A 26,405-nucleotide genomic window follows, 5' to 3' on the forward strand; every position below is an offset into this window, starting at 1 on the left:
CCCTTCATTCTTTTCAAGCAATGCTATGCATGAACATTTTTTGAGTAACCGTTCAACATCGATTTCAACATGTTTGAGAATACATGTACCCTACCTCTGTCGGCAGACGTATTTGCAACAGCCCTCCACCCCACGGAGCCCCTCCTGACCGTCGGTCTATCGAGTGGCCATGTCGAGACCTTTCGATTGCCATCCAGCTCTTCTTCCGACGACAATGCCGATGCCGATGGAGACACGAGCGTGCTGAGCGACGGAAAGAGTATGATCGAATCCGTCTGGCGCACTCGAAGACACAAGGGAAGTTGTAGATCCTTGGTCTACTCGCACGATGGCTCAGGTAAGCTTTCCGCGAGCTTCGCTGTGACTGCCCTTTGTTTGCCAAGCTAACCCGTTAAAGCTGTCTATTCAGCTGGAACTGATGCGCTGGTAAAGCACTTTGACCCCAAAACCGGTCAAGTCATTTCCAAATTCGTGATTCCTTCTGCAACTACGGTTCCCGATGCGCCGACCCTTCTCCACGTCCTGAACCCCCAGAGCCTGCTTCTTGCGACCGACTCAGGTGCCCTCCACATCATTGGCCTCAAGGACGGCAAATTGGGAAAGAAGCCCGTTCAAACTCACTTCCCCCATGCCGACTACGTTTCTTCCATAACACCTTTGCCACCCACTAGTGCCAGCACCAGCGGTTTCCCGAAGCAATGGGTCAGCACTGGCGGTACTACGCTCGCCGTGACCGATGTTCGGAGAGGAGTGCTTGTGCGTAGCGACGACCAGGAGGATGAGCTGCTATCTTCTTGCTTCGTTCCAGGCATGGGCCCTAAAGGACATCGCAACAACGGCGTTTTGGCGGTAGGATCCGGCTCGGGTGTATTGACCATGTGGGACAAGGGAGCCTGGGACGATCAACAGGAACGAATTATCGTGGATGGCGACAAGAGGGGCGGCGGCGAAAGTATCGATGCCATGGTCTTGGTCCCGCAAGAGCTGGGACTTGGCAAGAAGGTCGTCTGCGGTGTGGGCGACGGCAGCTTGCGTGTGGTCGATCTTGTTCTTCGGGAGGTGGACATTTCAGCCAACTTGCGTCACGACCATATGGAGAGCGTTGTATCGCTGGGTTTCGATTGCGAGAATCGCCTTATCAGCGCTGGCGGAAGAACCGTAAAGCTTTGGGAAGAGCTATCTGCTCTTCAAGGAGGCAATGACGAAGATAACGAAGAGGATGAAGATGACGACGACGACGATAGCGATGATAGTGACGCTGGAGAGAATGGCAACGGCAAGCGAGCTGCTGATAGCGACAGCGACGACGATAGTGAAGAAGACCAAATTGCGGAGATGAAGCGCAGGGCCAAGCGACGCAAGGAGGCCCAACAGAGCAAACTCGGGCCCATGGGAGCACACGGCGTCATGGGGTTTGAGGGCTTGGACTGAGTGGAATTTTTCGGCGATAAAAATGCTGTTACGATACCCCGCGTAGATACGATTAAGTAGTGCGATCAGACGGTCAGAATGGCCAGAGCGCAAATCATGGACGTCGATACATTTCATTACAAATACAAGAGACGAAGATTAATTTTGACAGCCTTCAATTTTTCATTATCTGGCTATCTATCTAATTTGTGAAGAAGCCCACCCTAGGAGGTGGACATCCAACGACTCATGTGCAGTTGGTGGTCTTCCGAAACGAAGCACGATCACATACATAGTGAAATAACCAAAAACCCATTCGTGTCGAGTCGGGGAGAGAAGGATCCCTTGGTCGATGTTACACGACTTTTGGTGATAGTTCTTTGAGGCCCAGTAGCCTCATGTTTTGACTCGAGACCTAGTAGTCTCTTATGATGAGTCTTCTCGAAGCCCAGTAGCCTCGGAAAGTACAAGTGCACTTATTCTATCCCGGAAAAGGGGCAGAAGCAGATACCTTGCCATTACACATGTTAAGGCTTGCGTCTGAACCGGTGACTAGAACAAGGACTTGAAGCGGCATTGTACCCAGCAATACTCTATCAGAGAATTATGGAAGACCAAGCCGGTGGTCTATGTCTTGCAGAGAAGGGCATGATATCCAGGCGATGTTATGCAAAGTACTAGAAAACTTTGCCGGCCGTGGGTCATGCTCCCTTCTCCATGATTCCTCAAACGCGTGAAGGGCGAGGCGAGGCGGATGGCGTGCGTTATGCAAATATCGCACAAATCATTATGATCCCGTATCCGAGAAATCGGCGTGAGGCTGGGGATTCTGGTATGAGAATAGGAGGCTGAAGGGCTCCTCACAGGTACAAGACAGGTGATTTTAAAAAGAGATTATAAAAAACATGTCCAGGTGGACAGGACCAGAAAGTTTTAAACGCCTGGAATGTGAAGGTAGCTCCAGCAGGCGTCTTCTGGTTTGGGCAGTGTTTGGGCTCGAGCAAAGTCCTCCATGACCTTCTCATTGCTGGGCGCTGGAAATCGAGTTGGAGAGCTCATGGTGAGGTTATCGTCGTAAATGATAACAGTGGGAAGTATCCTAGTGCCGTGGCCGCTGCCCTTCTCTTCGGAAGATGAATCGCTTGGTCCTCCGCCTGGGTGTAGTTCACTTGCACTGTATGTTGTAGGGATGCAAATGTGAGGGATTCCTTTCCGCTTACCAACATCTCGGGCCAAGGTAACAGCAGAACCTCCCCCGACACTGATAACGCAATCTCGTCCAGATGCTTGGGCTGGCACGGTGGTATTGGATGAGCAGAGAACTCGACTGTCGAGATTAGGAATAATGGCTTGGATTTTGCGAGCGATGCTTGATCTTGAAGGGCTCGACACAATGAGCGGTGAAGACAAGTGTAACCGAGCCAGCTCAGATGGCAGGCGATGAACTGCGTCAGGGCCGACGACTAAACGAGGTGATGAAGAAGAAGGACGTTTTGGTCGGCGGTGTCGAGATCGAGAGGGGGGCTGCTGGACCGTGCCGGGCGGACCAGCGTGCGAAGATGGAGGAGACAAGTTGGTGGCTGGCGGCGTCACAAGAGCGGACGCCTTGAGGGCGAGAGCGTCGACAAGCTTGTCACGGATAGCAACGAGATCAGGATCAGTAACTTTTCGTGGTGACAAACGATGGATGATGGTGGTGTAGTGGTGCATGAAGGGCGGCCGATGCCGGCTGTCCGGAGGTATCCAGCAGCGGTAGCGGTTATTGAGGTATATCGAAGTCCAACCTGCGCGACATCAATCAAGTGCCCAAAATGACAACAATCATGGATTGAAGACGAAAACTGGAAAAGAAGAAATCGATCGAGGTTTGATGCAAGTTCAGAGATTCACAAGTTAGAGACATAGCACAAGGTGAGCTAGGGCACATTATTATGGGCAGATAGAATAGGCGTGACCTGGGACGAGATGAGACCAGACGAGACCAGACGAGACGTTTGAGCGAAAATCCCTTTAGCAGCACCTGTTTCTGCCTGTGAGAGGAGAGTGACCGTTTGTTGTGGTTTTTCGCCACCTAAAAAAGACGCCACCTCTGCCTTTTGACTAGGGGACTAGGAGCTTCTTAGGCGTGGGAGAAAGGGAAATTTGGTCTCTTTTTTTTTAATGATACATAAAAAAAGGGTCCAACCGATGGTCTTGGGGCCGAGGATGGGGATGGTCAAGTGGCAACGCTTTGCCTGTCTGGTGCCAGTCTCCTGCGTGAGACCCTGGAAAACTGATGTGAGAGGGGGCAAAAGGTGTATTGTTTCTGTCATGAAGACGTCAAATGTGTAACGGAGGGGGATGCTCTTGGCCCCTATAAACACCAAGGAGACAGTTTATCCGCCCCAGCCGGAGGGTAGCTCCGGCAAGTGGAGTAAGGATCGGAGACAAAGTCTCGTGGTGACGGAGCAAGTCCACCAATGAGAAGTGATACGGAAGATCGTGGTTGGGCTGTGGACATGGCAAAATCAAGAAAAGCATCCCTTTGTGTCATAAAACCCATATTACCTCAGTTTGGGCATTGAATGGCGATATGATTGGTTATTCTTTGAAGGCTGTGGTGGCTTCGGTGGATGTACAGTAAGCGCTGTCACCAAGAAGCTCACCTTTGAACATTATTTTAAATTAGGTAAGGAATATCCTGCTGAGTTGATCCAAGTCGCTGCGTTTCTGAACTATTCTTGGACAATGCTGTCATGACGCAGGGTGAGTTGTAAACTGACCGTGACATCTGTTCTGTAACACCATGGTGTTGTACTTGTGAGAATGAAGACTATTTCAAACTGTTTGTGATTTCGGCAACTGACCGTTGCATTACTGTTGTGTTTCTGGAGGCCTCTGGTGCATGAAGGGGAAAGAGGAGAAGAAACAAGTTATGAGCACCTAGGGAGCACACCAGGCCTCCTTTCATGTTGCAATAAGAGCTACCTTATAGAACAAGATAGAGTGTCAAGAACCAACACTTGCATCAGAGATCAGAGATGAGGCTCATGCTCAAGGATGGAGACAAAGCACTTTCTTAAGTAACAGAAACTCCATGAATGCGGAGAGGCAGGCACATAGCGGCAGTCTCCGGTGCCTCCCGCCTTTAGCTCAAGCCAACCTGCCAGTCTGCCCCTCTGAACCAGGGCCTTGCCTGATATTTCCTCTTGTTGGTCTTACAACACCAGCTTTTTTCCTCTTTTTCCTCTTCCTCTTCAATCATTGTCGCATCAATCGCCAAGATCTATCTGGAGCGCCGGCGGCCTTTACACAATTCTATGACTTTATCGCCGCCGCTTGCCCTAGTCTCACAGCTGTGATAACGTCTCCGACTGACCGATCGCCCTTCTTTCAGCTCTGTTCAATCATCTACACCTTCAAGATGGAATTTATTGCGCAGTCGCCCGCCTCCGTTCTTCCAAGCATCACAGGCCCTTAGCATTCACCACCGGACGCAGCCGACAGCCGATTTTACTTGCACTTCTATCTTATCTGATAAGCTTGTGGTTGGCCGACGGCTCATGGCCGAGCACTACCTCAGTATGCATATCTGCTAGCAAACTGTGGCGTACGATGCATGCACACTGGAGATAAACTGGAGCGAATTGGGTGGTTGAATTCCGACGGTTGCTCCAAATTGGTGCCATCTTCTTCACAGAGTCATCCGATTTCGCCAACTGATTACCTATCAGCCCGTGGTTTGAAGCTCAGAATGATATCCAAACAAAGCTCAGCTGGTGCTGTCCCTGCTCATGCTGGGTTTATCATCACAATCCTGGCCATGATAGACAGCCGAAGTCGCCTATTCTGTGGCGATGGGTGACAGCCCCAGACGATGCCTCGGGGATGCGCCGATGCGCTATCTCATCCCTCCTCGATTCGAACCCAGCCCAATGGTTGCGACAGGCCGTACTCCTCTGTCCGTCCCCCACGTCCCGAGGTGCGCCTCCAATACCAGTTCCCCGACTGGCCGGCCTGATAACAAAACAACCTTATTCATACCTCTCCATCGTGGAATCCGGGGTTGCATATTTAAAGGAGCGGTTGTGCACCATCGTGTCATCAATATCAGGCTTCAGATTAGCATCGCATGTTTTCTTAGCTGACCTTGTCTTTTGATCTGCATCTCATCTCACCTCGCTTGGGGTTCTTGAACTCGGACCCGCAGACACCCACCAGCTGCCCCATCTCTAGCTATTTGTCAAGCATCTGGGGAACAAGAAGTGCTGATAAGCTATCTCTGGATCCACGAGTTTTACAAGTCTTGGGTCACTAAGCCCAAAAAATAACTCTGGTCACTCCCGAAAACGGCCTCGCGTGCTCGCCAATCACCTCTATTACATGAAGAGGCATTAGAAGTATAAACCTTCATATTGCCCATATCAACTTTCAGTACTGGAGCCTTTCAAAACTTTCGTCAATATCTATCCAACGTTAACATCCAGAGCCTGTGTCCGTTGAGTTGATCGACACCAAGATACCTCTTTTCGCTTAGACCCCTCGACGATCAACGCCATCGACAGCAAGCCATTCCAGCGTCGGCCTATTTCCAGTTCCTTTACACAACTCCATCTAACACCTTCAAAAATGGATGAGGATCAAGGGCCACGGTCCATTGCCCCCGAGCATGCGCCACCGAAAACAATTGCTCAGCGCTGCAATGGCCTCAAAAAGGCATTCACCACCAGGCATGGCCTGATTGGCGATTACGACTATGCCTTTCTCTTTCGCCCAAACCTGCCCTTCATGAAGAAGAGCGTCAACCCAAGTCCCTTCTTTGGTCTTAATGACAAGATGCCAGTTCTCTTGGGCTTGCTGCTCGGCTTTCAACACGCACTGGCCATGTTAGCAGGTGTGATTACACCACCGATAATTATCAGCGGTAGCGCCAATTTGCTACCTGAGCAACAACAATACCTCGTCTCAACCGCTCTCATCGTTTCTGGCATCTTCTCTGCAGTCCAAATCACTCGATTCAGGCTTTTTGGTACACAGTAAGTGTTGGTTGGTCGCGGCGAAAGTTTGGGCTAACCATTGTCTTAAGATATTACCTCGGTACTGGAGTTCTGTCCGTAGTTGGAGTTTCATTCAGCGTTATTCCTGTCGCTCAAGGAAGTCTCACCCAGATGTACGCCAATGGCTTCTGTCCTTCGGATTCTGATGGAAACCCCTTGCCTTGCCCTCAGGGTTATGGAGCCATTCTCGGTACCTCCGCTGTGTGTGCTTTGATCAACATCCTCGTCTCTTTCATCCCCGCAAAGTACTTGTTGAAGGTCCTGCCACCGATTGTCACCGGTCCTACCGTTATGCTCATCGGTATCAAGCTCATCAAGTCGGGTTTCTCCAACTGGATGGGTGGCAGTGGAGGATGCATGACTGCCACTGATGGCTTGTTTGCTCTTTGCCCCAACATCAACGCACCACATCCTCTTCCCTGGGGATCTGCAGAATTCCTAGGCTTGGGTTTCTCTGTTTTCGTTGCTATTATCCTGTGTGAGCGTTTCGGCTCTCCCATCATGAAATCCACCTCGGTCGTGGTTGGACTACTAGTCGGCTGCATTATTGCTGCTGCTTGTGGTTATTTCGATCGATCCGGGATCGACTCTGCCCCCGTTGCTTCGTTCGCCTGGGTACACACGTTCCCTCTATCAGTTTACGGGCCACTCGTGCTCCCCCTGATCGCTGTTTACCTTGTCTGTGCTACCGAGGCTATTGGCGATGTCACAGCCACATGCGATGTTTCCAAACTCGAGGTGACCGGAAAGACCTATGAATCTCGTATCCAGGGTGGCATCTTGTCAGATGGTATTGCTGGCTGTATTGGTGCTCTCATGACGATGACACCTATGTCTGTCTTTGCTCAGAACAACGGTGTCATTGTCCTCACCAGATGCGCCAACCGCAAAGCTGGTCTTGCCTGCGCCATGTTCCTGATCATCATGGGTATCTTTGCCAAGTTTGCTGCTGCTCTCATTGCCATTCCATCAGCTGTTCTTGGTGGCATGACAACCTTCCTCTTCAGTGCTGTGGCTGTATCGGGCATGTCCATCATTGTCCGTGGCGTCCCTTTCACTCGACGCAACCGCTTCATTCTCACTGCTGGTCTGGCTCTGGGATATGGCGCAACGCTTCTACCCAACTACTTTGATAAGATCTTCACATACGAGGGGGACAACCGCTCTCTTCAGGGTTTCCTCGACGCTATTGTTCTTGTCATGGAGACCGGTTTTGCGGTTGCTGCCATCATCTGTGTGATCCTCAACCTTACACTTCCCGAGGAGCTGGAAGATGATATCGATGCAGCCCGTTCAGCGACCAATGTCGTGATCCATGAGGATACAGAGCAACAGAACAAGGCCATAGCAGGCTCAAGCCGGGAGCATAGCATCGATCCGCAGAAGCAGGTTTGAATGGATGTAGGAAGAAACGTATAAAAGTTCAGTAGGAAATAAGGGTTCTATGTATTTATGGTAAATGTTGGGTCATTTGAAAGTATGATTTCTCACTTGAAGCATCTCAGTCTCTGCAGATCAAAAGCGATGTTTATTAAACATTGTAATCATTCCAATTTATCAGCGACCTTGTCTAAGAGTCCCACTCTCAGCTTTCCAAAAACGCCTGTAACCAATGACTACTCCATTACTCCTCGCCTCGTCAGAATCATAAAAGCCCCCTACATAGAGATACAAACTGAATTTGTTATTTCCCGTCATTTTCTCGCATATTAAATCCATCAACTCGTTACGCCATAGACCACATGAGATCTGCTCTCATATCGCTGCTTGTGAAAGCTATTCATCTGCCTCCTGTAGTTCTCTTGAACCTCTCCCCAGAGTCCGCGATGGCGTTCTTGTATGCACTTGAGCAAGTCGCCTTCCTTCTTGATCTTGCAGTGACAGACGTTTGGCGTGCCACAGAACTTGGCTCGTGCCTGCGGAGTTGGAAACTTGATGCTAAGACGTTTGAGGTTGGGCCAGTTGACACTATCGCTCGTTGAGGCAGGGTTATTCAGCGCCAGCCGGGCCAAGTTCCAGTCCATCTCGCCATCGGACGGTGACTGCTCATATCTTCTGGCTGAAATAGGAGCATCGCCCTTTTTCTTCTCGATAGCCGCGATATCGCAGGATGCCCCATCTCTTCCGGATCGGCGACAGTTGCAGCGCTCTGGATTCATGTTTGTTTCGTCGTCAATCTGAACCGTTACAAATGAGAACCTATCTCCTTGTCGGTTTTGTGTGAACAAGACCAGCATCGGCTTCACTGGACGCTTGTGGAGAAGCCCCGTGGAATTTGTTCCTGTAGAAATACTGACGCTTCGAACATCGCTGTTGGATGAGTTACTGTTGCTTGAGACGCCGCTTGATATACTGAAAGAACGTCCATTGTTGGTCATGGTCGTAGTGCTGGAGGGGGGAGGGAAGAGGGAGCTGGAGCGACGAGGAGATGGAGTTGATCCGACTGGCTTCCGTGGTGGAGACTGACGCGGCGGTCCTGGTATGGGGAAGAAACTCTGTCTTTCTACAGGTGATGACCCTATGGGCTCTGGAGAAGTTCTTCCCGGCCACGAGCCGTACAACTCGGGTCCTGTGGGCTGTCTCTGCGGTATAGTTGGGAGACTTGGGTGACGACCAGGAGGGCCCATAGCGAACCCGTCTCCACCGTTTCCATAAGAAGAAAGCGTTTGCGCCGGTGATGCAAATGGCCTGTTCCCTGAAAGGGGTGAACTTGGCATCGCTCCAGAGGCAAGTGTCGATATGGAGCTTTGACGGCTTGATGAAGTCTTGATGTTGTTGACTGCGGCATCGCTATTAGTGACAAGCGACCCCTCGGTCGATTTGGGTATCCAAAGCTGAAGGCAAGCATTCTCCATGATTGTCTCTTTGACGCCACCAAGAACGAAAATGACTTGACAGTCGTACTGCGTGGCAGAGGCCCATGGCTTGAACCCAGTGACCGCTTGTTGGAACTTCAGTATATCAGCTCCGTCCATAAAATCTAGCCTTGCGATTCTCTCGTTCTGCCGTACGATGATCTCTTGTGTCATATGACTGCCGGTGGGCAAGGCGTATTGCGGGTTGAAGACCATTGTAGTTATATCGAAGTCAAATTTCTCAGCTGTGCAAGTTAGCATTTGACCTCGACAAGAAGATATTGTACTAACTTTGCTGTCTTGGCTTGCCCGATGCCGCTTGAGCTGATCCAGACATGATGATTCTGAATCTTCGCCCATCTGCATCTAGCCTTCTTAGGAGCTTGGCTTTCTTCTCGATACCTGGACTATAACTCTGCAAGTTTCTGCTATCGTTAGGCTTTGTAACAAAACTGGGGGTATGCCAAGCTTACACCTCTAGCAGTTGTTCCATCATCTCGTCTTTTGTAACAAGGTCAACAAGAGGGGCGGGCTCTTTCTCTGGCCAGATAGTGAACATGTCCCGCTTGAGTGTCGAAGTGATTATCCTTGGCGTCACCAACTCGCGGCCAAATCGAGCGCATTGAGATGATAAGTCCTACTCCCATTAGTCCATACCTTACAAATAAGTGAACACACGACTTACATCCTCCAGTTGCCGGGCATAGGATGGCCAGTGGGAAGTGTCCTTATCCGCCTCCCGCAAAGCGGGGGCCGCTTGAATTCTCTTGAAAATCCATACACACTTCAACAAGTTGAGATACTGATCAACCGTCGGAACACGTTCTTCCACTACCATACCAGACTTAAAGTTGATTGTGCTCTTGTGAAAGTTCAGTATGAATGCATCCGACAGCTCGGTGAGTTCAAAGTCCTCCTCGATGCGATACTCGGGGTGACCAGTGAGCGCTGCAAACCGGAACTGTTCGTCCAAGTCCACAGGCACTTCCAGTAGAATAACACTACGCTGAACTCTTTGGTCGAGGGCTTCATCAAGGTCGGGGATAAGAACTCCCATCAGACGGCGGATGTCGTGATGAGCGGCTGTGATGCGGTCCGCGAGGTCTCGATGCATGCGCTCGATATCTTGCCGTACCCGTAAAAGGAGGTCACTGAGCTCGTCAGCTTATGAAACGGTACCAACTGGATTCACTTACACTTCAAACGGTTTCAGGACGTGTAAAATCTTCGAGTTGTGCAGCATGATCCTTTGGCGCAGTTGATCGGCTGCGGGCTGAACGAGTACGTTCCATTCCAAGTTGCGTAAAGGGTTGGTTCCTACACGATATCGATTGTTTGATCTGAGAAGTTCATTGCATTCTCGTAATGTCATCTCGTAGTCACCAATGATCTGAATCAGCGACGTCCTGTCCCATCGTAGCCTTGCTGGTGCACCTTGACGTCTTTGACTCTGGAGAGAGTTGTCTGCCCATGCAACTACTCTGCTGAGGATATCGAGGTTCTCACCGAGACCTCTGACATCTCTTCCGAATTCTTCATATTGTTTTGCTGCCATACAGTCAGAACGACATTACATCTACTGAAGGCGGACTGATGAAGGATTGTGTGATCGCCAGGTACATGCACCTATTCGCGAAGATTGACATTCAATAAAAGCAGTGCGTTGGCGAAGCCCCGCAAGGCATACCTTGCAGGAGAAACAAAGGTATCGCGCTTGGGTCACTTACTTGCATTATGTTCTTCAGACCAGCCATAGCGGTAGACTTCCCAGGCTAGGCGCCCGAGGCTGATAAGGTCTCCAACCTGGAGAGGGCCTGCCATCGAACGCTGGTATGTTTTATGTTACAAAGGGGCCTCAGATGGCAGGGACCTGGGCTTTGGATAAAAGCTTAAAGACGATCACTTGGGGAAACGTAGCCGTTGATGGGGCCAAAGTAGGTTGTGGACGAGTGACGGGCAGCAGTATCTTAAGAAATATTGTTAACGGGGCTGCTGCTCGAGAGGCCAACGGAAGAAGTCTGACTGGGCTTCACCCGGGACGGTCTAATTGGTATGGGTAACACCCACACGCTCGCCCCAAATGAAAGAGATGCAAGGGCCAGATGAGTCTTTAGGAAAGAAGATAAGAGCGAAATATGCAAGCTCTGTACGGGGGACGCGTGTAGTCCGGAGTGGCTGGCCAGGGCTGACCCAAAATCGAGGAACCTCGCCGCAGAAAGAGAAAAGAGCTCTTCCCAGGCACCGATGAGAGACTGACACGGAGGCGTGGCTGATTCGGTCAGTCAACAGGGCATCGGTTACTGATGTGGGCTACCAGCGCGAGCATGCGGGGTGGAGGGTCAGGAACGGACGATAGCTTGATTGCTCTTATCAGAAGCATGCACCTAGCTTTTGGAGCTTTGGTAGTTTGAGAGCAGTATGCTTATTTTTCTTCTTAGCTGTGATCCAGGTCGGGCATTTGACGGAGAACACAGGATGATCGATCTTGTGGCATTCCAAGTCAAGTCGCATGTCCCCATGCTTCAGACAAGTTATCCCGAGGATGAGGTTTGGGTACCCGGGGTTCTTTCAGCTCTGGCTTGGCATGTCTGTGAGCCATGTCTGAGATGCATCGGGGCTGTGTAACGCAGGGTTGGCAGATTGGCTGCTCAAGCGATAAAAACGGCGCTAGAAGTGCAACGGCTAGCGCTGCGGTTTTTGATGTGGTTGAAAGGTATGGACAAGGCGTTTTGGTAGGCAATAAGGCTGTCGATTTCTCGTCTAAAGTGAGGGGAAGTCTGCCTAGAACGACCAGCCCCTGCAGGAAGTTGATAAGGTCACACGATGGTGATGAGGCTTGAATTCCGCCCTTTGCTTGGTTAGTCTGCCATTTTGGGCTGATTGCTCTACGCCCGGCTTTGGTGTGATCGTCGAACCCTGCCTGCATGAGTTTCGAGAGCGTTACTTAATACCCATGGTCCCAGGTAGCTGTGTAGCTCATATCGTAGCTTGCTCTTTGCCATTGTTTGTATCAATTCTGAGAGTTTGTTGACTCGTTGCCAACTTTGGCTTCGAATTGACGTGTAAGCTGGTTCCCAGACCATCTCCAGCCTTTCGTCCACTTTGAGCTGCAGCTTTCGACTGCATACAGACCACACAATGAACGACTTTGCAGCATATCAGGAGCACAGCCGTGAGCCACCACGACGTGAAGAGCCAGAATGGGACAGCGACCGTTCCGTGATCTTTAGGGAGACCGATAATCCCAATGGCATCTTTACATCAGCACCCAAGGAAGCCTTCAAGCTTGGGTACTTTGATGTCATGTGCCTGGTTCTTAACCGAATGATTGGTGAGTTTCCATTGTTTTAGGGAGTTCTTGGATACGATTCGTCGAGTTGTCGCCGGTATTTCATGTTGGATTCGGTGATGTTGTGTTGAAGTTGAATTTAAGTTGAGAGCCCAGAGATCGGATGAGACCCAAGTGGGGAAGTCTGTTTATATCAAGATCCATGGTTCGCTCCTTCTGGCCCAAGCTTGAGTTTCCATGTGTCAAAGCAATGCAGTTTCTCTATTGGGGAAGTTGAGCCTCTTATTTTCGTCATTCATTTCTTCTGCTCTTGTCACGATGTTGAAACTCGGTGGTTACATCAGAACGGAAATATGGCCTGGAAACGCTGTGCTACTCTGCAACTGAAGCGCTAACTCTCATCACAGGAACCGGCATCTTCAATTCGCCACAGAGAGTAATGGAAGGAACCCGTTCAACGGGCGCATCTCTTCTCCTCTGGCTGGCGGGCATGATATACTGTCTCTCAGGTGTTCATGTCTACATAGAGTACGGTCTCAACGTTCCCCGCTACACCATCAACGGCATTGAACAGAGCGTACCTCGCAGTGGCGGTGACCTCAATTACCTCCAATATGTCTACCAAACGCCCGCGTATAGAAGAGGCACCGTACTCTTGAGTACATGCATGTTCGGTTTCTGTTTCATTGCTCTCGGAAACATGGCGGGCAACTGTATCAGCTTTGCTACACGAGTGCTATACGCATCTGGCAATACTGACCCGGCTCCTGGAGCAATCAGGGGTATTGCTATCGGAATAGCAATCCTCACTTGCTTCATCCATACCTTCTCCCGACGAGCAGGCATTCTTCTCAACAACATGTTGGCAATCATCAAAGTCATGATCCTCCTACTCATTATCGTGACAGCTATTGTGGTTGGTGCCGGAGCTTTAAAGACTACCAAGGGCGAGAAAGTCAAGAACTATATCTCGGAAAATACTCAGCCATCTCGTGCCTTTGCAGACTCTGGTGATGCTAATGGCTATGCTCACGCTTTCTTGGCCATCATCTTCAGCTTCTCTGGCTTTGAACAGCCCAACTATGTCATGGGTGAGATTAGCAGGCCAAGGCGAAAGCATCCGATCGCTATGATGCTTGGTGTCGGTATTGCCATTGTGCTTTACATGGCTGTCAACATCTCATATGTAAGTATCGTTTCCCTTCCCAGCGTTACCATGGTCTAACCCTCCTCAGATGGTCGTGGTCCCAGAGAAGGATCAAATAAGCACCAACGTAGCGCAAGAATTCTTCGAGAGAACTCTCGGCTCCCTGACCGAAGACGAGACTGGCCAGCGGATCTTCAACGCTTTCCTTGCCATATCAAGCATGGGTAACATCATTGTGATGACTTACACCGCTGCACGGGTAAAGCAAGAGATCGCCAAGGAAGGTATCATTCCCTACGCCAAGTTCTTTGCTCAAGACGGCGACATCTCTTTGGGTCGATTGCTATCATGGCTCAAGAAGAAGGGTATGTTCAGTTCTCTTCTGAGCACACGCTGGCTCTCTCCCGAAGACCACAGAGAGAAAACGCCTGTTGGTGCCTTCGTCTTGCACCTTACATCCTGCTTCATTCTCATCTTCGCCACTTGGGGTATGGACTACTTCAATTCATACACTTTACTCACAAGTCTGAGCGCATATGTCATCAATGCCTTCTTTGGTATCTTTCTGGGTCTTGGTATCCTGATCCTCCGATTCAAGGGACCACCACAAACAGACAAGGATGAGATTCACAGCCCAGCAGCCGTTCCACAGACTTGGCGACAGATGACTGGTAAGCATATCAACCCGACACTCAGCGTTATATGCGCAGTTATATACGTAATTGGTGGCTTGTGGCCCATTGTCACTATCTGGATCAAGCCCTCAACACCACAAAGCCTCCAGTGGTGGCTTGTCCCAGTCATCACATGGTCCGTCATCGGTGGCAGCATTCTCTGGTTCCTCGGCTTCGTCTCTTTTGCATGGCGCCGGAAGCAGAAGAGGAACGAGATCTTTGTCGTGGAGAAGAAGCCCGAGTTCGAAAGTGCTGATGGTTCTGATGACTCGGGAGAGAAGTCCGGCGGTTATGTGCTTGTACACGAGACAGTTTACCTGAGTTGGATCGCAGGGGAAGTTCATGAGTCAAGAGGGACTGGCCGAACGGGCTTTGACGAACGGGCAGACACAATACCGGTGCCTGCGGCCAGTCGATATGCTGGCACTGACTTTGAAGCATTTTATGAGGACGACCACCGAGGTGCAGCGCCAACAAGGGGGTACAATACCCGATATAGGCCATGAATGATTGATGATTTGAGTACATACGATAATGAAGAAAATGTTTATGAGAAGTTGATTGTGCGACAATGCAAGGCGTACCTTTGTGAATGTATTATCTGACAGTAAAGCGGCAACAAAATTCATCTTTTACCCTTCCATATATCAGTTGGCACAAGAGAAAAAGTGCTGAACCGGAGTGTTGTATTTTTATTTAATCCTTCGAAGAATGCAGCACTTGTGCAGCAGGTTCCTAATGTTTTGCTGAAGATTGTTCGATTCGCAGATAAAACATCCTGATGATGTAGGGTAGCCCAAACCTATGTAGCCCGCAATGATTTTGACTGTGCCTTCTTCCGTGAAGAAATCATATCTGTTGGACTCCTATCGGCCTAGCTGTTGGTAACGTACCCATGTCTTGATCTACTGTTACTTTGACAACTTGAGCCAAATCTCGAGTTGTACATGAGGTTGCGATCATTCGTTGCCTCCACCCACGGACTTTTTGTACATCAAGCGCGACATTGCGCAAACAGAAGGACAGCTTTCAACATCATAGAAATGGGTTGAGATCACAAAAGATAAGTTGATTTATTCTTGGTATTCCTTCAGAGCCAACTCTTGTAAACACAGCGCCGCGAACCCCGTCCTTTTAGCCAAGATTATCGCCGGTAATTAAAATGATCTATTGCCGTTCAGTGTGCCACGTTACGTGTAAGAAGCCGTATATTGTCCACAAATCCTTCCACAAGCTCTTGATAGCGGTGTGGTCTTGAGCTCGCTGCCTTGCTCCCTTGGTCGATCAGTAGCTTCGAGTCGAGTTCAATCTCAAGTTCATGCTCCTTCTCTTTTACCTGCAATATTGTTAGTTGAGCCGAAATGCTGTCTGGGGCTTTGGGAGCTTACTCCGTGGCGATCTTGTATGACCTGCGTGAGGTCAACCTGGTAGGGTCCGTGTGTGTAACTGAGTCGGTCCTTGTTTCGCTCAGGGTTTTCCCCACGATCACGATTTGGAAGCTGCTCCAGTTCTTCCACCGAGCCGTCCCAGTTCATTTCGAGGTTGATACTGATTCGACAATCCATTGGCAACATAGGGAAGTGAATATCAAGGTCAGATACGCGTGCCTTGATGATCTTGGCAATGACCTTGTTGTCCTTTTGGTTGTATGTGACTCTCACGCGGACTGCTCTTCGCGATCCCAGTCGGCTTCGCACGCATCCAGGTATCCTTGCTTGTAGATCTGGTGGAATCTCGAAAAACCGGTCTCTCTCTCTCCGGTGCAGAGCAACGATGGGTACACGTTGGCTGCCAACTGGATTCATGGGATGTGTGATTTTGACTAGTTCGTTAAGGTAGTCGTTCATCTTCTTGTGTGAGCCCTAAAACACCATTAGCAACGTTAAGAATAAGAATGAAGAAGATGCCGAAACACTCACTTCCGTCATGCTACTCTTAAAAGCTACACGGCTGTTGTCCATCAAGATGCATTCAGACGCAATACCTCGATCAACTCGTTGATTGGTATCTCTGTCGATGAGAGTGCCCAATTTCGCTTCAATTTCAAACTGGATACCGCGACTACTGATTTCCCTCATATCCGGAGTGTTGATAACATTGAGGAAGAGGAAATCAGCCACTTGTCTTGACACGTCCTCAAAAGGTTTGAGGCCAGTAAGACTCGGTTCCCAAGGTCCAAGAATCTCTTGGGGGCCTGGTTCAGCAGCGGGAACGTGAGGAGGAGGGTTGCCCCGGTTTGTCTCTGGCGAAGCATGGCGGCTGGGGCGGGCGTTCTCCTTCTTTCCGTTGAGATGTGAATGGACTCTCTTTTGCAGCACGAAGTTCGCATTCGTAGGCATGCTGTTTATTTTTCGAGCATCTTGTGCCCAGATAGGCGGCTGTGAGTAGCGTGTTCGCTTCTTGACCGCCGCAGCTGCCGGTACACTGGAAGAAGCCGACTCAGATTCGCGCTTCACAGCAACGCCGCCGTTAACCTCGCTGGGCTTCATTCGTTTCTCCTCGGGCTCTTGTCTGGGGCTATCGCGATCCTCAAGCTTGCGCTTGGCAGGAGTTGCCGCGCGTTCTGTGTCGATGGCCATTGGCTGGGCTGGTTGGGGTATAGGAGCCGATTGAGCTAGTTTGGCTTTGGCGTCTGCTGCCGCCGATGCAGCAAGTGGATCGTGGTTGCTTTGAATCGACGGAACTCGAGATTTGGGGCTAACGGATGGGCTGGGAGCTCGTTCACTATGCGATTGGGATCGTCGGTGTATGTCGGGAGCGGGCGAGCCGTAGCTACTAGATATGCGCTTCGCGTGAAGCGGAGGCGGAGGTGAGCTTTGTATTTGTGCTTGTACCTGTGCCTGTGCTTGCGGTATGGGCGCTCCAGTGTAGGAAAGTCTTTGTTGGTAAGGACTCGAAGGCTGTGCAAAACCGCCAGTAACTGATGCTTGTCGAGATCCGGCAGACAAAGGAGGACCGACAGGCGTGGGTGGTTGCGAAGGTTGACGATTGTATTCGGCAGGCGGTGGGCGCGAAGCTGTGACAGGACTACCTTGTGCAAAAGAGCTGTAGGGATGATGTGGTTGAGCGGATGTTGGAGTCGGAGTAGAATGGGCAGAATGACTAGCTGAGGGAGGACGTTGATTCAGATATTGCTGAGCCTGTGGGATAGAGCTTTGTGGGTGTTGTTGCTGAGTCGGAGGATAATGACCAGGTGCATGGCCTGGTGGCACGCCTTGTGGGCCCTGAGAGAAGCTTTCACGGGTTGCGTATTGAGTAGGTGAATATTGGTGCCGTTGGACTGGACTGGCCATCTCCCCAGGGGACTGAGTTGGTGGAAAAGGATAGCCTGCGGCAGCTGCTACGGCCGACGGAGTCGTTGATGTTCGATAAGGGGATTGACCTGGAGTCTGGACGCTTGGGGACCGTGGATCGTGAAAAGAGCCCGTTGGCTGTAGCGGAGGGGGTGCAGGACGTCCTGGATATGGCCCGGGAGCCTGGTACGGAGATTGTGGTGGATACGCACCGGGCGGTGGTTGATGGGGAGATGGGTGAGGATGCGACGGTGGTCGTGACTGAGCGTGATGAGGATGGCCAGTATGTGGAGGATATTCTTGGGGCATCGGTTTGCCTGGCGAAGGTTGTGGCGGCGGATGGCGGCCGTACTCGCGATAGTACGGAGGAGGAGCGGGTGCTTGGGCCGGACTCTGCGATGGTCGTGGCATCTGCTGGGGGTGAGGTTGCTGCTGCTGATGTAGCTGCGGCGGCGGTTGCGGTTTCGGCGCAGGTTTGGCCGGAGCGCGATCGCCGCCATCAGACGTATTGAGGACTGAGCGGAGATCCATGGCGATGGTGTCGTGATGAGGAAAGAATGAAGATTCTGCGACAACACGACGCCTCGAAGTTGGGAGACCACAAAGCAATTGCAGTGCAGGTCGCTTGTCTTGAGCCAAGTAGTCGACGCGGCGGGAGCGCAACTGAGTATAGACAGATGTTGTCCTCAACTGATATAGATCTATGACGCTGTTGAGGCGATGGAGGACGTTCGTTGTCGCGCGAGGAGGACGGCGCAGGTGGACATGGATGACTGGTTGGGATGTTTCTACGTCGCCATGGCGAGGCTGCCACGCTGTCGAATTGACGATTGACGATTGGCGAATAGAAATCGCGTACAGAAACAGATGGACGCGGCTGAAAGACGCTCGTTCGGATGATATTATCGATGGATCGTGTGCGCTGGAGGTTATTCGCGCCTTGGAATAGTTCTAGAGATTGATTAATATTTGTGTTGGTGTCCTGTCGTCGTTTTCTGGCGACAAACAAAGATGGACAGGCGACAGCCTGACGCTAGAGCTCCAGGGATATGCCCACGGGCGGTACTACCTCACCTAACTCAACTGTACGTACTGACCATGGCCCAGGGACAAATTTTATTAGTGATAGCGTTCCCCAAACATTTTTTACTAGCAGTACATGCCCCGTGCTGCGAGCTCAATGGAGATCTAGGTACCGATCATCAACCCCCGGAGAGGCTTAGCATTACGCAAATCAGGTTAGCGAATTAAAGATGAGACACGCAACTTGTCACTTTTCAATATGTCCCGAGATAAATTGCACCAGAGTCAAACGCCAGGGTCAGACTCTGATTCCTGTGGAGGGTCAAGTCCTTTGCAATCTCCTTAAGCTTAAAGGACATCAGCCTTATCAAATCAGCATGTTTATATGATCTTCTTGTAAGTATTGGCTTGCTCCAAAAACCCGGATGTTTCTCATACAAAAGGAACTTGTACTCGACGTCATAGTTGAGTTACGAACCAGGGGTAGCGGAACTCCATGGGATTTGGAGTTCAGCTTCACAATAGCAACATAGGCACGAGCGCTAGCCACAAATTCATTGAAATGTATTTGCGGCAGTACGTGCATTAGAATCGTGTATACTGTACATCGGAATCTAGTCAAATTTAGTCCAAAGCTGATGGCGTATCACATGAAGCTCTAGCTTGCTAGTCCAATGCCGCCTTGGCCAATGTTAATGTGGCCTTTGGCTAGGGCTTTGGGTCATCAAAATAAACTCAGTAGAAGGTATACTAAACTTAGATATGCTAAGTTACCTAAGTCTTTTTGCCATTTAGGATCGAGGCCCCGAGTTTTGTTTCCTCCCCTAGGGCAGAGCCTCAAGTCTGCAATGCCTATATTAGCCTAGATAACAGACAGCTGTGTAAGAGTGATGGTGATATTTGACAGGTAGTTCGCCTGAGCGACATCCTCGCTTGTATCGCCAAGGAGTAGGATAAGTTTCCAGAAAGCTTTCTTGAACACTGTTTCTCTGATCGGTATTAGCTATCATCACTGTCCTGGTCACATGTTCCCCTTGATTACCCATGTTCATGTCAGTAAGAAAACATTCTGAAGGCATCCTCTTTCTAACATAGCATTTCTGGGGGAAACCCCCCAATTGACGGGGAAAGGATTTTCTTTCGACTTGTGCGGTTCTCCTCTACACTTTGTACTGCTTTTCACATGATGCTAATGGCATGATTACCTAGCTTGGGCGAATCTGGCTTTGGTGAGTAACTTTCTTGCGTATGTATGGAGGAGGAATTATGAGATATGATTGAGGCGGCCTGTAAATTTGGCCGGTCTGCGAGCAATGAATGATTACATCCACACGACCTTTCGAACCCCACAACGACTCAGCGCTCTGGTACCTAATGTTGCATGGTGCAATTCATCTCCCTGTCGCGTGCTATCTTGGACTTGGGGTTGTTGCTTGGAGACATCCCATGATCACGTGCTTGTGCTGGGGAGTAGGGAGCTTATGTAATTCTGCTCCTGCCTGGAGCTCTGGTTGGCCCGTGCACCTACTACAAGGCAGAGCTGTGCCTGACGTGGACCTTTCTCGGAATGACCCTGCTGGAGCAAAACACCAACCAATTCATCGCCTCCGACTCTTGCAATTCTCTTGACATCTCCTTTGTTTCTGCACAAACTTTATAATTCCGTTCCCGGGTCCTGTTTATGCCATTGGGCCTACACGGAAATAACGCATTTTCTACTACTCGACCATTCTTACCCCAGCAACCTCTCGCATCGCCGCTCGCATTGCTACGGACCTCTCTCGCACGCCCGCACGATCCCTCATACTCTGTCAAGATGCCCGGTATCGTCTCGGCTACCGGCGTTCTCGCCTTCCTTACCGACGAGGAGCCCGAACTCAAGGTCTTCGCTCTGCAGACCCTCAACGACGATATCGATACCGTCTGGACTGAGGTCGCTGCTGTGTTGACACAGATGTACGTCATCTTCGCGTCTCGCCTTTCATGGTATGATAAGCTTCGCTAACATTGTCTCCCAGCGAGGCACTCTACGAGGACGAGTCGTTCCCTGAGCGTCAACTCGCTGCTCTTGTCCTTGCCAAGGTCTACTACCATCTCCAAGCCTACAATGATAGCATGGTCTTTGCCCTCGCCGCCGGCGATCTTTTCAAGCTCGATTCCCCTGGCGAGTTTGAGGAGACCATTATTTCTAAATGCGTCGACCAGTACATCGCAGTAAATGCTGCGAAGAAGGCGGCTCCTCAGGCTTCAAAGAACACCGACCTCCCCGAGTTGGCTACTACCTTCGCGAGTGGCGCCGAGGGTGCTGTCATGTCTCCCACCACACCTTTTTCGCAGACAACACTACCTCCCAAGTCTCTTCTTTCCCGTGACTCGATCGACAACACGATGGTCGAGGCCACCTTCCAGCCTGCTTTTAAGCAAGGCCGCTCTGGCTCTATTGCTGAGCTCCCCGACCAGGCTACTAGCTCGCTTCAGAGGGTTGTTGAGAGGCTTTTCGAAAGCTGCCTAGAGCAGGGCCGCTACAGGCAAGTGGTGGGTATTGCGGTTGAGGCCAAAAAGCTCGACGTTCTTCGAAGCGTCATCAAGCGCGCTAGCGATGATGAGAAGAAGGCCAAGGCTAACCCTCTCGAGAACTCTCCTGGCCCGGCAGAGGATCTAATGGAGTACACATTGGGTATTTGCATGGACATCGTCCAAGAGAGGGCCTTCCGAACCGAAATTCTGAGGCTTATTCTCGATCTCCTCAACGATATTCCCAACCCGGATTACTTTGCCATCGCGAAGTGTGTCGTTTACCTTAACTCAGATGAGGAAGCATCTCGCATGCTGCGCAGTCTTGTTGAAAAGGGCGACCGTTCTTCCATCGCCAACGCCTATCAAATTGCTTTCGACCTCTACGACAATGGTACACAGGAATTTCTCGGCAAGGTTCTTGCATCACTCCCAGCTAGCAAGCCTGTTAAGAAGGAGTCAGACGAGAACGGCGAACAGTCCAACGAGAGCGAATCTCTGCTTCAGAATAAGCAGGAAGACCCCGAAGACGAGCTCCCTGAACCAGTATCCAAGGCCTATTCCAATATCCGAGAAATTCTTGATGGCAGCAAGACCATCCGTCTCAACCTTGAGTTCCTCTACCGCAACAACAGAACCGATTTGAGCATCCTCAACAAGGTCCGCGATAGCCTTGAGGGCCGAAACTCTATCTTCCACACTGCTGTCACGTTTTGCAATGCCTTTATGAACCAAGGAACTACAAACGACAAGTTCTTCCGCGATAACTTGGAGTGGCTAGGCAAGGCAGTCAACTGGTCGAAGTTCACGGCGACCGCCGCTCTCGGTGTTATTCACCGTGGAAACCTTTCTCAATCTAGAAAGCTCCTCGAACCTTATCTTCCCCGGCAAGGTGGCCTCAGCAGTGGCTCTATCTTCAGCCAGGGCGGTGCTCTCTACGCCTACGGACTGATCCATGCCAACCATGGAGCCGATGCTCTGGACTACCTAAAGGAGCAGTTTGGTCAGGCTGAAGAAGAGGTCGTTCAGCATGGTGGTGCTCTGGGTCTGGGTATTGCTGGCATGGCCACTGGCGACTGGGAAATTTTTGAGAAACTTCGAGAAATACTGTTTCAGGATTCTGCACTCAATGGTGAGGCTGTTGGTTTGGCCATGGGTCTTATCATGCTTGGCACCGGAAATGTCAAGGCTCTGGAGGATATGATTACATATGCCCACGAAACCACTCATGAGAAGATTGTCCGTGGCCTTGCTATTGGTATGGCACTTATTATGTTTGGCCGCCAAGAAGGAGCCGATGTTCTTATCGAAGGACTTCTCAACGACCCCGATCCCACACTGCGATACGGTGGTATCATGACTGTTGCTCTTGCCTACTGCGGCACAGGTAGCAACAAGGCTATCCGAAAGCTTCTTCATATTGCTGTCAGCGACGTCAATGATGATGTCCGTCGTATCGCAGTCATGAGTCTGGGTTTCATCCTCTTCCGCAAGCCCGGAAGCGTGCCTCGTATGGTTGAGCTCCTCTCCGAATCATATAACCCTCACGTGCGATACGGTTCCGCCATGGCTCTGGGTATCTCGTGCGCTGGCACAGGTCTTGACGAGGCCATTGACCTGCTTGAACCTATGATGAAGGACCCCACAGACTTTGTCCGACAGGGTGCCCTCATCTCTCTTGCCATGATTCTTGTTCAGCAGAACGAGGTCATGAACCCCAAGGTTTCATCGATCCGCAAGACTCTGAAGAAGGTAGTAGGCGACCGTCACGAGGATGCCATGACCAAGTTCGGTGCTGCTCTCGCGCTTGGTATCATTGACGCTGGTGGCCGCAACTGCACTATCGGCCTCCAGACCCAGACTGGCAACCTCAATATGGCCGGCATTGTTGGCATGGCTGTGTTCACACAATATTGGTACTGGTTCCCTTTTACCCACTTCCTGTCGCTAAGCTTCTCTCCTACTTCCATCATTGGACTTGATCATGATCTTGAGATGCCCAACTTCAAGTTCCACTGTGCTACACGACCTAGCCTCTTCGATTACCCTCCTGAGCAAGAAGTCAAGACCGAAGAAGGTCCTGCTCTGATTGCCACCGCAATTTTATCAACAACTGCGCAGGCCAAACGACGAGCCCAGAAGAAGGAGCGCGCTCAGCGAAGAGAGAGCATGGAAATCGATACCGCCCCCGCTAAGAGTGGTGGCGACAAGATGGACGTGGACGAGGACAAGAAGGCGGACGAGGCTAAGGATAAGAAGGAAGAGCAAGAGAAGGAACCGGCTGCCTCCGCCGATACCAAGAAGAAGCCCGAGAAGGAGAAGGTTGGCTACGAAATCGAGAACATGACCCGAGTTCTTCCTGGTCAACTGAAGTATATCAGCTTCCCCGCTGGGCGATACAAGCCCGTCAAGAAGGTGAGCATACAAGTCTTTCTGCGTCGTTTGCATTGCTAACATTTACAGCCTACTGGTGGTCCCCTGCTACTGCTTGATAGCGAACCCGAGGAGGAGAAGAGTCTACTTGAGGAGAAGCTCAAGAAGGTCACAACGGAACGGGCCCCTGTGGCTGGTCAACAAACTGGACGAGGCGGACGAGGCGGGGCTCAGCGTGCTGTGCTTGATAGTCTTGCCGAGTCGAGAGGAGGAGCCAACAGCGCTATGCTCGGACAGTTGCTTCGCAACCAAGGTCGCTCGCCATTTGGTTTGCTCGACGCTGAGCCCCAGACTCCTGGCGGTAACGCCTCAGGCGCCGCCGCCGCTGCGGGTGTACTGACCGCTGTCGATGAAGATTCCGATGACGATGAAGAGGCCCCTGTTCCTAAGGAGTTCGAGTACTTCACCGATGCTGGGGAGGATGACGATGAAGATGACGAGTAGGCGTGAATATGTCTCGGAACAGTTCAAAAGTGAGGACGATACAGTGGAGATAGTTGGATTGTACACTTAGAAGGGCAGATCAAGCGAATAGAGCGGGTACGGAGCGAAGGCTGATGTACAATATGCCTGGGGACGATGTATTCACTTAGTCGAGAATAGAATTGGGTGGTCTACCACCTGTGATCTTATTTTGTCATCAACTAGATTAAAGAACGATCATACACTCTGACGTAAGTCGTTCTAATAATTACGCACTCATTGTGTATGGCTGTAATGACTGCCATGTATAGCTCGTCCTGTAACAAACCCATTCGCCTGCTCTCAAACTCCAGCCAAAATTGCAAAATCCATCGCTAATGCTATTTAGCCAATTCTACGCTTTTGGTTCTGACCCCATAGGACCATCATCGCAGACCTTCACGCGATGCCACGCTGTAGCAAGATTACCGCGAATATTCCATGTTGCTGCGTGACTCTCTGGTTGTGTGTTGTACACCTCGTCTGTGGCTTTCACAACAAACGTCGCACATCGCTTCCCTGATGGTGCGGGTTCAAACGCCTCCAACGGGACCGCACCGTCAAACTTCCATCTCCGCCATGCCCAGGCTGCGTGACCATAGCAAGGGGATTCTTCGCCCTCTTTTGTGGAACAGTCGGGAAGAATGGAGGCTTGAGACCAGTTTTTGCCGTTATCGAAGGATATGTCGACGCGAACGATTGCGCGGCCTCCACCGGAGTATGCGTAGCCAGACAATGAAGCTGGCTTTGTATAAGTGTGGGAATTGCCATCCTCGGCTGTCCAATCGCCAAGTTTGCACTTTGTGATGGCGCTTTGGACAGGTAATTCTTGAATGGCGGGTGCTGAATCCCAGTCGACTTTGGTCTGGTTCGGTCCAAAACACTTGTAGTCGCGTCGCTGCCACTGAGATGTGCTCTCCTCGTCACTCAGCGTGACATGGTTCAACCATTTGACAGATCGTGCAGCAACATGTCCAGGAACAATGGCTCGTAGAGGAAACCCGTGATCGCGCGGGAGAGTCTGGCCGTTCATTCTGTAGGCGAGTATTACGTCGCCCTGGGGATCGATGGCCTTTTTGATAGGAATCGATGAACCGTAAGCTTCTAGGCCGTTGAACTGAACGTGCTTTGCCTCGGATTCTCCTGTGAGGCCCGAATGCAGATCAAAGCCTGCATCTGCCAGTACGTCCGAGAGTAAGACGCCTTCCCAGCAGGCGTTTGAGATAGCTCCAGCAGTCCACGGAAGACCATTTGTTTTGCGACCTGATTCCTCATTCATGTGTTGCCGGCGGTTTCCAGAGCATTGAAGAGAGGCTGTGACTTTGTGGGATTTGAATCGGTTCTTGAGGTCAGCGAGGGTGTATTCTTTTGTGGTTCCGTCAGGAAGTTCTATTGTGAGATTGTGGTTGTTTGGGTCCTCGGCGATTGATGGCACCCACATGTGGTTGCGCACGTAGAAAAGGTCATTAGGCGTAAGGAAATCGTTCGTCATAGCATAGGCTGGCGTCTCTGCGTTTCTGGGCTTCTGCGTCATTGTAATCAAGTCCGGATGTCGAACGGGATCATCCGAGAAGGGATCCTCGATCTCTTCTCGCGCCGGTCGCCCATCGACGAGATCTGCCGGATCGACGTACCCAATTAGGTACTGGTTTAGAATATCGTAAACATAGTCATTTTTGTGTATAGAAAAGATATCCCAGTAGGGATCAATGGAGCCACCAGCAGCGCGAAGAATAACATCTCCGCCAGGATGCGCGCCAATCCATTCAGTTATATCGTAGACTTTGTCGCGGTGGATGACCCAGGGGTGATCAGAATGAGCATCGTGCTTGCGCACTTCGTTGATGCGATATCGAGGAAGAGAAGGATCTCGAGGATCATGGTCGTTTTCGTCATGGGCAATGGCGTCGCATCGTGTAGGAGATTGTTGCGCGAAGCTGTATGCGAGGTAGAAGGAAGCTGCTCCAGCGAGGAGAAATGCGAAGGAAGTGCTTGGATCCCTCGGTATCGTCGCAGAGTTATCGGAGGCGGGAGGTTTTGTTGATGCAGATCTTGTGAGTCGTGTTGCGACGAAGGTGCGAGATTGTACCCTCGCGGGAGCTTGTGATGCAGGGATAGATAAAGATCGTAGGGGTCGTAGCTGACTGGCCAAGCGCCGTGTTGATCGCGAGAACATGGCTACAGAAGAATTAAGAGAGAATCACTTCAATAAGGAGCAGCAATGCATCGCCAAAAACACTTTGTGAGCGTCGTCGCAAACGAAACAAAT

General features: G+C 50.8%; 8 protein-coding genes across 8 annotated transcripts; 4 read left to right on the forward strand and 4 right to left on the reverse strand.

The window, feature by feature from the left end:
• Positions 1–69: 69 nt before the first annotated feature.
• FPRO_04178 (uncharacterized protein) lies at positions 70–1,431 on the forward strand (the record flags this gene model as incomplete). Its single annotated transcript, XM_031223690.1, has 2 exons — positions 70–337; positions 398–1,431. The coding sequence occupies 2 exons, from the start codon at positions 70–72 to the stop codon at positions 1,429–1,431; spliced, it is 1,302 nt and encodes a 433-aa protein (XP_031089024.1).
• A 912-nt stretch (positions 1,432–2,343) lies between these two features.
• FPRO_04177 (uncharacterized protein) lies at positions 2,344–3,120 on the reverse strand (the record flags this gene model as incomplete). Its single annotated transcript, XM_031223691.1, has 1 exon — positions 2,344–3,120. The coding sequence occupies one exon, from the start codon at positions 3,118–3,120 to the stop codon at positions 2,344–2,346; it is 777 nt and encodes a 258-aa protein (XP_031089025.1).
• A 2,898-nt stretch (positions 3,121–6,018) lies between these two features.
• On the forward strand, positions 6,019–7,841 carry FPRO_04176 (putative uric acid-xanthine permease; the record flags this gene model as incomplete). The annotated part of the gene is made up of 2 exons (XM_031223693.1): positions 6,019–6,425; positions 6,476–7,841. The coding sequence occupies 2 exons, from the start codon at positions 6,019–6,021 to the stop codon at positions 7,839–7,841; spliced, it is 1,773 nt and encodes a 590-aa protein (XP_031089026.1).
• Positions 7,842–8,164: 323 nt separating this feature from the next.
• On the reverse strand, positions 8,165–11,122 carry FPRO_04175 (uncharacterized protein; the record flags this gene model as incomplete). The annotated part of the gene is made up of 6 exons (XM_031223694.1): positions 8,165–9,546; positions 9,593–9,726; positions 9,775–9,938; positions 9,987–10,452; positions 10,498–10,849; positions 11,029–11,122. 6 exons carry the CDS (start codon positions 11,120–11,122, stop codon positions 8,165–8,167), a joined length of 2,592 nt encoding a protein of 863 aa, XP_031089027.1.
• A 1,317-nt stretch (positions 11,123–12,439) lies between these two features.
• On the forward strand, positions 12,440–14,917 carry FPRO_04174 (uncharacterized protein; the record flags this gene model as incomplete). Its single annotated transcript, XM_031223695.1, has 3 exons — positions 12,440–12,632; positions 12,998–13,776; positions 13,826–14,917. The coding sequence occupies 3 exons, from the start codon at positions 12,440–12,442 to the stop codon at positions 14,915–14,917; spliced, it is 2,064 nt and encodes a 687-aa protein (XP_031089028.1).
• A 671-nt stretch (positions 14,918–15,588) lies between these two features.
• Positions 15,589–18,235, reverse strand: FPRO_04173 (uncharacterized protein; the record flags this gene model as incomplete). Its single annotated transcript, XM_031223696.1, has 3 exons — positions 15,589–15,747; positions 15,800–16,273; positions 16,331–18,235. 3 exons carry the CDS (start codon positions 18,233–18,235, stop codon positions 15,589–15,591), a joined length of 2,538 nt encoding a protein of 845 aa, XP_031089029.1.
• Positions 18,236–20,543: 2,308 nt separating this feature from the next.
• Positions 20,544–24,118, forward strand: FPRO_04172 (putative RPN2-26S proteasome regulatory subunit; the record flags this gene model as incomplete). Its single annotated transcript, XM_031223697.1, has 3 exons — positions 20,544–20,683; positions 20,746–23,656; positions 23,705–24,118. 3 exons carry the CDS (start codon positions 20,544–20,546, stop codon positions 24,116–24,118), a joined length of 3,465 nt encoding a protein of 1,154 aa, XP_031089030.1.
• A 373-nt stretch (positions 24,119–24,491) lies between these two features.
• On the reverse strand, positions 24,492–26,312 carry FPRO_04171 (uncharacterized protein; the record flags this gene model as incomplete). The annotated part of the gene is made up of 1 exon (XM_031223698.1): positions 24,492–26,312. One exon carries the CDS (start codon positions 26,310–26,312, stop codon positions 24,492–24,494), a length of 1,821 nt encoding a protein of 606 aa, XP_031089031.1.
• Positions 26,313–26,405: the final 93 nt, after the last annotated feature.

The sequence above is a fragment of the Fusarium proliferatum genome (assembly GCF_900067095.1).
Source record: "Fusarium proliferatum ET1 genome assembly, contig: FPRO_scaffold014, whole genome shotgun sequence".
Lineage (NCBI taxonomy): Eukaryota > Fungi > Ascomycota > Sordariomycetes > Hypocreales > Nectriaceae > Fusarium > Fusarium proliferatum.